A 13,429-nucleotide genomic window follows, 5' to 3' on the forward strand; every position below is an offset into this window, starting at 1 on the left:
CCGCAGAATCAGCCGACCAAGACACACCTTCAGTTTGGATAAACAGCACTGCGTCGAGGTCGACCGATTATCTATCTAAGTCTCGGCCGAGAAAGGTTTTCGAACCTTTGTTGGTAGAGGTCATCTTACTAAGCCGCTTCGGCATAGTTGGGTGTTACGAATTGCCTTGCTCGGCGCATTGGAGGCCGAGTGAGTTTATGATTGGATATTCACAAGTAAGTTTCAGGGTTCGGCATTCCGACGGCCGAACTACGTTTACCATCAAGACATATATCACATTCGAGTACCTGTGCCCGTATAGTTTGGTCTCAATTCGGCGTGCTTATACTCTTACGAATATAATCACAGTGGCCGAATCAGGCTTCGACGAGTTGTGAACTCCGTAGAATTAGTAGCCTTGTCTTCAGGCTATAGAATCCAGAGACCGAGAGCGTTCCTTCCTCGGTCGCAATCGCAAGATACAGAAGTCAACAGCGCGCTCAACGCGACCGCATCAAATTTTACTCCTCGGCCGAGCTCGGCCGACGAGTTGGCACGCCCCGCATTCAACCGAAGGACATTAGTTAGCTCATTAGTTATTCGGCCTGCGCGCCACGTAGGTTCTGTAATTTTTGTAGTCAACATTTTGGCACGCCCGGTGGGACCATTGTGCTAAACCTTCGGAGTTCATGACCGTAGAGACACGGTCTACCAAGAAGAAAATGAACATGGGAAAGTCAACAGCTGACTTACCAGTGCAAGGCCTCGGGCAGGATTCGCAACCAGCAAAAAATCCGGTCATTGCTTTGCCACCCGAGGCTACAAGTGTGACCCGCCGAGAGAATGAGATCTGTCTCGGTGGGCAACCTCACAACGCGGCGATCCCGAATCAAACGACGCCCGTATTTGTGGAGGGGATAGTGGAAGACTGCGACGACGATGGTGGAGAAGGCTCTGATCCACCAACTAGGTCGTTTCTTCGAAGACGACTTGATGAACAGTATCGTCAGGTCGAACACTCGATTGGTCAAAGGATGAATGATTTGCTAGAAGCAATACGAAGTAACAATGATACGCAGACCAGAATGCTCGAGTTATTGGTTAGTAAAGCCTTCGAAGATGGCCCGGTTGGCCAACCCCGGCAGCTCTCAACGAATGTTCCCGTACCAGCCGAGAGAGGGTCCACTCGGCCGCAACCGGTTACCTTAGAAAGAAGGGGACCAGGAAACAGATCCGAGGGACCGAGCCAGGGAGAAGAAGCCGCCTCCGTGAACATGACCGAAGTCCAGAGAATGATTGATTCGGCCTTGAAGAAAGGACCGAAGTTTCCAAAATTCATTCATCCATACCCGGCTTACGTAGAAAGGTTTGAATACCCACGGGGATTTAAGATCCCTGATTTCAGCCTCTTCGCTGGGGAATCGTCTTTGTCCTCATTAGAACATGTGGCTCGGTTCACGGCGCAGTGTGGAGATGTTAATAGCGACTTCTACAAACTACGTCTGTTTAATTTTTCATTGACAGGCTCCGCTTTCGCCTGGTACATTAATCTTCCACCCAATTCTGTGCAGAGTTGGGAGGAATTGGTCGAAAAATTCCATGAACAATTCTATCGGCCAGGGATGGAGATGTCAGTATCATCCTTGGCCAGGATGGCTCAAGCATCCGACGAATCTCCAATGGAGTACTTAACAAGGTTCAAGTCGGCCAGGAATTGGTGCCGAGTACCACTCCCCGAAGTGGAATTCGTCAGGATTGCTCTCAACGGATTAGACGTGGAGTACAAAAAGAAGTTCCTGGGGGCAAACATTCGCGATATGTACGAACTTGCTCAACATGTCGAACAGTATGATTACCTGCTCCGAGAAGAGAAGGTCTCAAAATCACCATCCCGGGGAACGTTGTATAAAAACCCCACGGTCAGCTATGCATCGGCCGAAAGCGGGGACCCTCAGTACGTCAGTGTGGATGCGGCCGAGATAGTAATAGATAAACCATACGTCTGCAAGGCTCTGGCTCAAATACACGGCAAAGACACCAAAGCCCATTCGGCCGCCGAGGACATAAGTAAATCTTCAAAAGTATACACTTTCGACATCACCAAGGCCGATGCAATTTTCGATCAATTATTGGCGGCAAAGATCATCAAGCTTCGGCCGGGACATATTATCCCTAAGGCCGATGAATTGAAAGGAAAGATATACTGCAAGTACCATAATTCTAATAAGCATGCAACAAATAATTGTGTCGTGTTCCGGGATACAATCCAAAGTTGGATCGAGAAAGGAAAATTGAAATTTCCGGAAAAGCAGATGGCGGTCGACGTCAATCCCTTCCCTTCAACAACAATTGGTATGGTGGATGCTCATCTTCCTAAAAACAAAGGGAAGGCCGAATACGTTCCGGTGCAGCATATCCGTAAACAGAATGGTCGAACAAGGCTAAAGCTTGATATATTTTCGAATGCACCACCCACGGAACAATCGAGGCCCCTCGCCGATGAGCCTATGACGGGGTCGAGTTCCGACGAAACTCATGAGTCAAAGGTTTTATGTGACCATTGTAAAACACCGATTGAACCTGGGAAGAAGACATTTTCAACAACACCCACGGCCCTTACCACAGCACCAAAGGAAGTTGGTCCGCGACGTCAAGTGTTCGATCGACTCGGCTTACAAGTACGGCCGAAAGACCAGGCCTCAGTCAGGCGGCGTCTTGATTTCGACGCGCCTTTCTATAATGAGGATTACTACTCGCACAATACTAACAGTTCCAGCTCGTCAGCCGATCGCAAAACCTTCAAACCACCCCGAACATCGGATCAACGCTGGTACAGTTACAACTCCCCGACTGGTTTATATACAGCACTGTCTAAATCCCAAAAACGTCGCCGTCAACGGATTGATTGCATGGCTCGGCGACGAGAAGCGCAGGCCAGCACTGCCAACCAGTGGCAACCAAAGAAGGCCGCGGAAAGCATCAGTGAACGGCCAACCCCGACTATCATGACCGAATTGGCCGAAGGGAAGCAAGTAGCCGCTGCCGGTTTTGAAACCACCATTGAGGATGCTGAGAAACGTATCAAAATCCTGCTTCGGCCTGGGGAAACTAGAGCTCGGCTAGAACACTTCACGCAAGAGGCCAAAAGGAAGATTTCCCCATCACCACCGCGCGAACCGTTTATCAAAGTACGGCGCAACTTGCATCCCCCGTTCCTCGGTGAATCCTTGGAATACATGCGAGAGTTTCATAAGAAATACTCCGCCAATGACTTGTACGGACTACCCAGGGAGTGTCAGGAAGCCCTCGACCTAGCTCTCACTTGCCCTGATGCCGAGCAAATCATTCAGAAAACCTCCGACCCAGCAATAAAGGCAAGGTTCCAGCATATACGGGAAGCTCGGGTACTTGGTTTTGATGTTGATCCCTATACAGATATCGACACCGCCGAATTACCTTTCTCACTCGATGACCTTCAGCATTTGCGCCATCACTTCGAAGTTTTCTCGGCGGTATCACTCTTCGGCCTCACGGCCGACGAAGAAAAACGAATAGCAAGGTTGGATACATATCTCGACACTAGGAACGCCCGCATTGCCTATGAAGAACGAGCCCGTATAACAAAGGACCAACATAAATCTTCGATAGTCAACATGGTCGAGGAAAATAGCCACACCACATTCGACTTGGTTCCCACGTCTCGGGTACCGGCTCTTACCGAGGCACTTGAAAGCTTGATCGAGGATGTTCCGCCGGCTGACACTGTGACTAGTTCGGCAGAAGACGACGACCACGATCCCATGGGTCCTTCGGTCCTCGAACAAATGGAGATTAGTATGGTCCATGTGTTACCAGCCGAATTCCAACCAAGTACACCCCAGTCAAATTTCTTGGATGGGGATGTTGTCGCCGAGGAGGCAACACAAGTCGATTTCATCGCAAACGATGACGACCGAGAAACCCGAAGCACGGACAACCTTAAGGCGGCATTGGCCGAGCTATTTCCTCGCTCCCCTTCGGTTAATCTCCAACACCTGAAGCCGTTGTACATCACGGCTCACATCGAAGGATTCCCTATTTCCAAAGTGTTTGTCGACTGTGGGGCCACAGTCAACATTATGCCAATATCTGTCATGAAGGCCTTGCGCCGTTCTGATAATGAACTCATTCCGTCAGGGATCACTATGAGCAGCTTCATTGGTGACAAGTCTCAGACCAAAGGAGTGTTACCATTGGAGGTTAGCATTGCCGGTCGCCAACACATGACGGCATTCTTCATAATTGATTCCAAGACCGATTATAACGCATTACTTGGTCGAGACTGGATCCACCAAACCAGTTGCATTCCTTCATCACTGTACCAAGTTCTCATCTTCTGGGATGGCAAATCGGTTACCATCCATCCAGCCGATAATCAACCATTTGAGACCAACATGATTCAGGCTCGCTATTATGATGATCACGTCGGCTACATCACCCTCCAAGGTCTTAACGAGGATGGGCGGCCGACGCGAATTTCAGTGCAGAAAGTGATTGAGGTCGGCGCCGAGACTGTCCAACAGGATTCGGCGCGCCTTGGCTTGGCAGATTTAGTCCCCAATGCCGATGATTGAGTACACCAAACAAGAACAGCGTCAGGCCGCGGTTTCATCAACGATGGAACGTCTGCTGGCCCATTGGTACGCCATTACCAAGCAACCGCATTCTGGCATTAATTTAATTGAATTTTTGGCCGAAGCAGATGACGGCCCTGTTTTGTCTCTCGAGAAGGTTCGGGCAGCACCGGCCGAACTCGAGGACCATCGGCCTCAAGTCAAGGACCCATTAGAGGAAGTTAACGTAGGCACGGTCGATGATCCTCGCATATTGTTTATAAGCGCGTTACTCCCACCGGCCATGAAGGCCGAACTCCGTAAGTTACTTCAGGAATTTAAAGATTGCTTTGCGTGGAGTTACCATGAAATGCCAGGCCTCGATCGAAACTTGGTCGAGCATGAGCTACGCATCAGAGACGGTTGTAAGCCTTTTCGACAACCCCCTCGCCGATTCTCGACCGAGTTACAACTCGGCATTAAGGAAGAACTGGTTCGGCTTCTCAAGGCCGGATTTATTAGGACCGCTCGGTACGTCGAATGGTTGGCCAATATCGTCCCAGTGTTGAAGAAAAACGGTGCCCTCCGCATTTGCACCGATTTCCGTAACCTGAATCTGGCGACTCCCAAGGACGAATATACAATGCCAATGTCAGATTTGCTCATTGATGCCGCAGCTAATCATGAACTACTATCTTTTATGGACGGTCATGCGGGATACAACCAGATTTTCATCGCCGAAGCCGACGTCCACAAAACGGCTTTCCGTTGCCCAGGGGCACTGGGCACGTACGAATGGGTAGTCATGCCGTTCGGCCTCAAGAATGCCGGCGCCACATACCAACGAGCCATGAATATGATCTTCCACGACTTAATTGGGACCATCGTCGAAGTTTATATCGACGATGTGGTGGTAAAGTCGAAACGCCGCCAAACACACCTGGATGACCTACGACAAACGTTCCTTCGCATGCGCAAGAATAGTCTCAAGATGAACCCAGCCAAGTGTGCTTTCGGTGTTTCGGCCGGCAATTTCCTAGGGTTTTTGGTGCACCATCGCGGCATCGAAGTCGACGCCAATAAAGCCCGCGCCATCATTAGCGCCCCACCTCCCACAACAAAGAAACAGTTGCAGTCGTTACTCGGACAGATCAACTTCCTCCGCCGTTTCATCGCCAATTCGGCCGGTAAAATGAAGGCATTCTCTACTCTCCTCAAACTTAAGGATACCGATAAATTTGTTTGGCGCGAAGAACATCAGAGTGCATTCACGCAGATCAAGGTGGCCCTTTCGACCCCACCCGTGCTGGTTCCACCTTGTCGCACCAAACCCCTCAAACTATACATTTCGGCAGCCGCCGAATCCATTGGTTGTCTCCTTGCGCAAGACAACAACGTCGGTCGTGAGCAAGCTATCTTTTATCTTAGCCGAAATCTGAATGCACCAGAGCTCAATTACTCACCGGTCGAAAAACTTTGCTTAGCTTTGTTTTTTGCCACATCCAAGCTTCGGCATTACATGCTCCCATCAGTTACGCAGGTCATCGCCCAGACAGACGTAATTCGTTACATGCTCACTCGGCCTATCGTTAAAGGCCGAATCGGGAAATGGACACTCGCCTTATCCGAATTTAGCCTGCAGTACGTTCCCCAAAAAGCGGTCAAGGGGCAGGCTCTCGCCGATTTCTTGGCCCAGCACCCTTCCCCATATGGTTTTGAAGGGGGCGATGTCGACATCGGTCTAGTCACCACACGCGATAACCATTGGACTATGCATTTCGATGGATCCAGTACTTCGACCTCGGCAGGTGTCGGCATCGCAATTCAGTCGCCCGACCACTACCGATGGTACTTCTCTCTCAAGTTGGATTTCAGCTGCACAAACAATCAGGCCGAATATGAAGCCCTCATTATCGGTCTCCACGTTTTACACGATCTACGGGCCTCCCGTGTTCTTGTCCTCGGTGATTCCGAACTTGTGATTAACCAATTGAACGGCATTTTTCGTTGCATGAGTTGTACTTTGGCGCCATATCACATGGTCGCCACATACTTGGCCGAGTCCTTCGAACGGATCACGTTTGAACATATTTCACGAATCCACAACACCGATGCCGATGAACTCGCCCAGATCGCCTCTGGAGCACAACTCATGGGGGGCAAACTTGGCCGCATCGCAGCCACAGGCCTGCAATCGTACCCGGCCTTGATCGATCGGCAAACCCTCCAGCGCACACACGTAATACGAACAAGGGTAATGTCGCTCCCATCCTTACTAGAACGGGGAGACCCCGTAGAAATATATGCCGTCGAGGTAGAACCAGATGATTGGAGAAAAACGATGTTACGGTACCTCGATAATCCCAACGGGAAACATGACCGGAGAACGAAGGTCCTCGCCACGAATTACGTGTCGTATCAAAATGAATTATATCGCAAGGGCGAGGATGGGTTACTGCTGTTGTGCCTTGGCCCAGACGAGGCTGCCCAAGCAATGGCCGAGGTACATGAAGGAATTTGCGGAGCACACCAGTCTGGACGAAAGATGCGTTGGTTGCTCCGACGACACGGTTACTTTTGGCCCAGTATATTAAAGGATTGCATCGAATACGCACGGAGATGCGTACCATGCCAAATTCATGGACACGTACAGAGAGCCCCGGCCGAATTGCTACATTCGGTCACCAAACCATGGCCGTTCAGAGGTTGGGCAATGGACGTGATTGGCAAAATCACGCCATCATCGGGGGCAGCGAAACACGCGTGGATTATGGTAGCAACTGACTACTTCACTAAGTGGGTCGAGGCAAGGTCATACGCCGAATTAACGGCCAAGGAGGTATGCAATTTCGTAGAGGAAAATATTGTGACCAGATTCGGCGTGCCAGAAACGATCATAACTGATAATGGCACTATCTTCACGGCCGATAGGTTTAAGGAATACGCAGCAAGGTTGAACATCCGACTCGAGCAATCTACGCCGTATTACCCACAGGCAAACGGGCAGGCCGAGGCAAGCAATAAAGTGTTGATCGGCATCCTTGAAAAAATGGTAAAAGAAAAACCTGGGTTGTGGCACTTAAAGTTAAATGACGCGTTATGGGCATACCGAACTTCACCCCGCTCGGCCACTGGAACGACCCCTTACGCGTTAACTTACGGACACGACGCCATGTTACCGGTCGAGTTAAGTATAAGTTCGTTACGAGTAATCGAGCAGAGTGACTTGTTCAGTATTGAATATTGTCAAGCGATGCGGCAGGAATTAGAAGATTTAGAAGAAAGTCGAGTCGACGCGAGTAACTTATTGATAGCACAAAAGAAAATTGCCGAACGAGCGTATAACCAGCGGGTAAGACAAAAAACGTTCGGCGAAGGAGAATTGGTTTGGCAAACTGTGTTGCCTGTTGGGATTAAGGATCCAAGATTTGGGAAGTGGTCGCCGAATTGGGAAGGGCCATTCGTCGTTCACAAAGTCCTCGGCAAGGGGGCATATCATTTAAAAGATCGGACGGGTTCAGTTCACAAATTGCCGATTAATGGAAAGTTTTTAAAGAAGTATTATCCAATTACATGGGAAATGCAAGAATAAGACCATTGTAGCGAGACGACCATCGGATTAATAGTAAAACGACCATTGTATTGATATCAAAAGAATCATTACAAAAAAGAAAATACAATACAATGAGATTTCTAAGGGGACGGGGGGAGATAAGTCTCAAGGGCAGCTTTTAGCTCCAGCCACTTCGCTTCGCCCAGAATGATCTCGGCCTGCCTGGTTTTCTTGTTACACTGCAACTGCTGGACGTGCCGTGCACCGGCAGCGAAGGCCGTCAGTCGAGCTTTGCTAGCCTCGAAGTTCTTCTCGAGCTCGGCAGCGGCAACTGACCTCTGTCGTTGAAGGTCAGAGATTTGACGTTGGAGTTCAAATATCTGGCGATCAAACTCAGTCAGCGTCGCCTTCTTAGCTTTGATTGCCTCCATCTCAGCTCGGCCGGCCTCTTGCGCGACCTTGGCAGCCTTCAAGTCATCCTCGGCTTGAAGGGCTCGCTCGAGGACATAGAAGTGTTGCCGAGTCCGCTCCAGGAGGTCGGTAAGGAAAGAGATACCTTCCGGGCTCAGATGACCACCGCTGGCGAGGTCGTTGAGACACTCTCCAACAGAGTCGAGGCCTTTGCACCGAAGAGCTTGGGAGGCAGTCAGAGACAAGACTTCGTGCAGCTTCACAAAGACTTCGGCGGGCGTGGCTTCCGCCGATTCGGCCGGAGCAGCAGAAGAACCGGCCGCACCATTCGTGCTCTGCAGAAGGGCATCGAGCTCCACTTCCCACGACGGCTGCACGTAAGAGAACTTTGTGAAGAAAAGTAAAACGTCATCATATAGTGCATAAAGGAAAAGGGGGATTGTTTTAGACCTGCCGAGAGGAGACCTCGGCCATGCCCTCTGGGTCATTGCTCGAACCCAGGGAACTTAATGGCCGAGCCCAGTGCCTTAGACCGCTACGCAATTCACGCGGCCGATGGAGGTTGTCTACATTTGATGGCCACGACGGTGGCCAGGAAATATAGACAACACCCCTCGGCGCGTAAAATTGCCGGTGAAATGAATGTTCGGGCACCTGACATTTAATGGTCTTTTTCAAATAAAACATGTGTCACGAAAAAATCAATACAAAAGAAGCGAGACTTACAAAGGCCGAAGAGACTTCCTGTGGAGGAATGGGAAGGTCTTCGTCCTGCGGATGGATCGGCGTTTCGGCCGTGGCCTCAGGATCGGCCATGGGCCTCTTACCACGATCTGCCGCGGAAGGACGTGGTCTAGCGGTCGCCTCGACGACCGGAGGAGGATGGACGGGAGGAGAGTGAACTGGTCGACGGTGGCGTTCCAGCGGAACTTCGTTACTCACGCTCTCGTCATCCTGAACAAAAAGAGAACATTTAGCATTACGACCCGAAACCTAAGGAAACAAGTGGAAGTAGAGTTTTACCTCCAAAACGACCGTGGGAGTCGAGGGTGCATCGACGGGCGCAGCCGGTTTGGCCATTGCAGGCGCCACGACCGGCTCCGAAGCTGGAGATGGTGCGACGATTGGATCGGCCGTGGCGCCAGGGTAGCCGGCTGGAGGGATCGGGAGTAGAGATGCCGGGGTAGCCGGCACAGGAGAGCCGTCAGAGGCAGGCGTCCCAGTAGCATCACTGGGGACGACATGGATCTCCCGGTCGCCCTTCTTCGCCAATTTTTTGACGCGTTTAGAAGGGCGAAGGACATCAACCTCCGGCTCGGCCTCTCGGTGGAGGCGTTTGGAGGGGGCTGTCCGCTCAGTGGCGATGGTTTTCTTGGGCACCACCTTCTTCACTCTCGCCGCCGCGGCAACCACTTCGGCCTTCTTCGACCCACGACCCCCTGAAATAGCAACGTAATTGTTAAACAAGGGCAAGTTTTGAAATGGCGAAGTAGTTTCAGTAATATACCTTGAGCCGACTCCTTAGGTTGGGTCGAGGGTGCTAGTCCCGGCCGGTCGCCAAAGACTTTGCTCACCACGTCTTCGATTGAGGCGCCGAAGAAGTCGCAGATGTACGCATCCCACCAATCCCCAAAGGTATCGGTGCCCAAGGATTCCGGAACGGTTGGGCGAAGACGGAACTTCTTACACCGATCCTGGAATTCTTGCTCCGTCGACCGGCATTCCCTCTCGGAAGAACCAGAAAGGCGCCCCCGGCTCAAGAGGGAACGGGAAGCGAGCAGAGGAACGGGGCAACCTTGGAGGTAGCCGAGTTGCCGGGCGACAAAGTGAGGATGGTAGACCTCCCAGCTGGCTCGGCGGGCGTCGCAACCCAGGGGAAGGTCGCGAGCCAGTACGATTGACCCCCAAGACTGTCGGAGGCCCGCGTCCTCGATCTCGGCCCAGGCTGCCGTCGGGAGCCTGATCGAGGCAGGGTATTCCTGGTGCCGGCACACCAAGAACTCGTCATCCGAAAGGACGTCGAGGCCAAAAAAATGCCTAAGAACCTCGTCGGCCCGGTGAGGAGGGGCCGGTCGAGATGCCAGTTGGGGGCCAAGGGCGGCCGAGCGCTGGAAGGTAGGGACTTCAGGCCGAAGAGTGGAGAAGTAGACCTGCAGCCAGAGTTGAAAGACCCAGAGGGGCCCATTCTGGTGCGGATCAATCTTGTTGATGGTCGTCTCGGCCAAGCAACGAAAAAGGTTGGCAAGAATAGCCGGGCTGAGCGCCAGAAGGTGACCACTAGCCAGAGCCTGGGCCACCGGCATATTCTCGACCAAACATTTGTTCGATCTGGTACAACAAATAAACTTGTTGTACCAGTAGAAGAGGAAGGCTTCGTGTTCCCCCTTCCTGAGACTCTCCTCGCCCCGGCCGGCGAAATGGAGGATGAGAGTATTATAATTAAAGAAGTTTTTGTGGAGCTTGTGAACTTCTTCCTTCGAAGGCTCCCGGCCACCCCGACTGAGCGTTTCGACGGCCCGCTCGTCGAAAAGCGCCTTCAGGTCGAGGAGGGAGGGGCATCCTGAAAGAGCGGCATCGATTGGGAGGCCGGATGGAGAAGTCCCAAGGATTGCCGAAATATCGAGGATCGTTGGGCCGAGGGGGCCGAATGGAAGGACCATAGTGTTGGTGGCCGAACACCAAAGAGTCAAGGCCGCCATAAGCAGCTCCTTGTCCATGGTAATCTCCATGGTCGAGAGCAGGATGGCATCATAGATACCAAGGGTTTTCCACTCCTCGCCAAAGAATGACCTCATTCGGTCCACCCAGGCGGCCCAAGCAGTAGTGGTCGAGGGCCAAGCTCCTTGAGGCCGCGCCAGGGTCCACTTCGACCAATCGAACCCCTGCAGCAGGGGTGTTAGGCATTGCTCCTTGAGCAGGTCAGTGATAGGCGACGGCACTGCGTCTCTGAAGAGGGGACCCAGAATCTGGTGGGTGGTGGCCATGTCCTCTTCAAATCGCAGCGTCTTGATAGCGCTCCGATCGATGAAATCCTTACACTTGTTGATCTCCTCGGAAAGTTTTGCGATGAAGGAAGCCATTAGTGTAATTTGGAAGAACTGGAAAATTGCAGAAAGGAAAGCTAGAGGGTTTGGTTTGAATAAGCAAGAATGATTAAAATGTGCAAGTTTGGGAATTTCTGAAAGTGTAAGATATGATTAGGTGAAGTGTGGGTATTTATAGGCTTTTCAGACGAAAGATCAAACGTCTGAATTTCAAAAGACACTGGAATTCAAAAGGCGTGGGTTCAAATTGGGGGGAAATGTGACCGGGAAAGTCTGCAATCATTTCGGATTTTTTTTGGGAACCTGCGAAAATGGAATCGAGGAGTCGAAAATCCAGGACGCACGATTGCGTGCGGAGACAGGTTCAATGTATTAATAAAGATAGGGCGATTCAGTTTGTGCAAGTTTTCGAGGCCCATGATTGAAGCTTTTAAGAACGGCGTAAAAATTGACGCGTGGCCACGCGTTGGGGGCAACGAAGGAGGCGCAATCATGTCTCATAAATATGCAGGAATAATGGTCATTAATGAAGTAAGGTCCAAAAAGCAACAAATGTTTTCGCTTCTTCAAGGCCGAGAACCGACCAAGAGTGACAGCCGGCGACCTCAGAAGCGAGGGGGCAATGTTTGGGCCCAAATATTATGATTGGGCCGAGCAGCAAGACGTGCTCGGCCCAGGGTAATAACACATGCTATGGGCCAAGTAATGAGACTCGGACCAGCTGGCAGGGTCGGCCAGATCCGATCTTAAGTAGTCCAGATAAACGAGGAAAGGTCGAGGAAATCCTGATGCAACCAGGATTCTCGACCGGCAAGGGATAGAACCTCAAAAGTAGGAGAATTCAGAATCCCAATAGGACTGGGATTGTTTGAGTTAAAGGTGAGATGGGACAAGGACTCCCAATCCAAATCAGAATGGGAATCAAGGAACGAGGTGCTATAAATACAAGAAATTACGCAATAGAAAGGCCTCCACAATCAGCATACAATTGCCCTGCGCAAATTCTCTCAAACACCTTGAGATTTTTCCTTTTCTTTTCCCGCCGACACACCTTCAGTTTGGATAAACAGCACTGTGGAAGCAACCGGTGAGCACCTTCAGTTTGGATAAACAGCACTGCTGCCGCAGAATCAGCCGACCAAGACACACCTTCAGTTTGGATAAACAGCACTGCGTCGAGGTCGACCGATTATCTATCTAAGTCTCGGCCGAGAAAGGTTTTCGAACCTTTGTTGGTAGAGGTCATCTTACTAAGCCGCTTCGGCATAGTTGGGTGTTACGAATTGCCTTGCTCGGCGCATTGGAGGCCGAGTGAGTTTATGATTGGATATTCACAAGTAAGTTTCAGGGTTCGGCATTCCGACGGCCGAACTACGTTTACCATCAAGACATATATCACATTCGAGTACCTGTGCCCGTATAGTTTGGTCTCAATTCGGCGTGCTTATACTCTTACGAATATAATCACAGTGGCCGAATCAGGCTTCGACGAGTTGTGAACTCCGTAGAATTAGTAGCCTTGTCTTCAGGCTATAGAATCCAGAGACCGAGAGCGTTCCTTCCTCGGTCGCAATCGCAAGATACAGAAGTCAACAGCGCGCTCAACGCGACCGCATCAAATTTTACTCCTCGGCCGAGCTCGGCCGACGAGTTGGCACGCCCCGCATTCAACCGAAGGACATTAGTTAGCTCATTAGTTATTCGGCCTGCGCGCCACGTAGGTTCTGTAATTTTTGTAGTCAACAACTTCCTAAAGTATTTCCCATACAACCGACTATTTTTCCCAAATTTTACTCTTAGCAACTCCTATATTCGAAGCAAAATGTTGTCTAATTAAACCACGAATTACA

General features: G+C 50.9%; 2 protein-coding genes across 2 annotated transcripts; both read right to left on the bottom strand.

Annotated features, from left to right (window-relative positions):
• Window positions 1-7,569: 7,569 nt before the first annotated feature.
• Window positions 7,570-9,680, bottom strand: LOC125474855. Its single transcript, XM_048578986.1, has 2 exons — window positions 9,559-9,680; window positions 7,570-9,489 (listed from the first exon to the last, which is right to left on the bottom strand). The coding sequence occupies exon 2, from the start codon at window positions 9,021-9,023 to the stop codon at window positions 8,265-8,267; it is 759 nt and encodes a 252-aa protein (XP_048434943.1). The 5' UTR covers window positions 9,024-9,489; window positions 9,559-9,680; the 3' UTR covers window positions 7,570-8,264.
• On the bottom strand, window positions 9,226-11,991 carry LOC125475023. The gene is made up of 3 exons (XM_048579354.1): window positions 10,043-11,991; window positions 9,559-9,974; window positions 9,226-9,489 (listed from the first exon to the last, which is right to left on the bottom strand). The coding sequence occupies exons 1-3, from the start codon at window positions 11,613-11,615 to the stop codon at window positions 9,226-9,228; spliced, it is 2,253 nt and encodes a 750-aa protein (XP_048435311.1). The 5' UTR covers window positions 11,616-11,991.
• Window positions 11,992-13,429: the final 1,438 nt, after the last annotated feature.

This window comes from the organism of the source record quoted next, unplaced genomic scaffold (assembly GCF_019419815.1).
Source record: "Pyrus x bretschneideri cultivar Hongxiangsu unplaced genomic scaffold, Pyrus_bretschneideri_v1 Contig13, whole genome shotgun sequence".
Classification (NCBI taxonomy): domain Eukaryota; kingdom Viridiplantae; phylum Streptophyta; class Magnoliopsida; order Rosales; family Rosaceae; genus Pyrus; species Pyrus x bretschneideri.

Excerpts from the sequence above, each read along its gene's own strand:
- LOC125474855 (XM_048578986.1), bottom strand. The coding sequence starts at position 9,023 with ATGACCCAGAGGGCATGGCCGAGGTCTCCTCTCGGCAGGTCTAAAACA.
- LOC125475023 (XM_048579354.1), bottom strand. The coding sequence starts at position 11,615 with ATGGCTTCCTTCATCGCAAAACTTTCCGAGGAGATCAACAAGTGTAAG. Across the intron at positions 9,975-10,042 it reads ACCTAAGGAGTCGGCTCAAG|GGGGTCGTGGGTCGAAGAAG; the intron begins GTATATTACTGA and ends TTGCTATTTCAG. Across the intron at positions 9,490-9,558 it reads CTCCCACGGTCGTTTTGGAG|GATGACGAGAGCGTGAGTAA; the intron begins GTAAAACTCTAC and ends CTTTTTGTTCAG.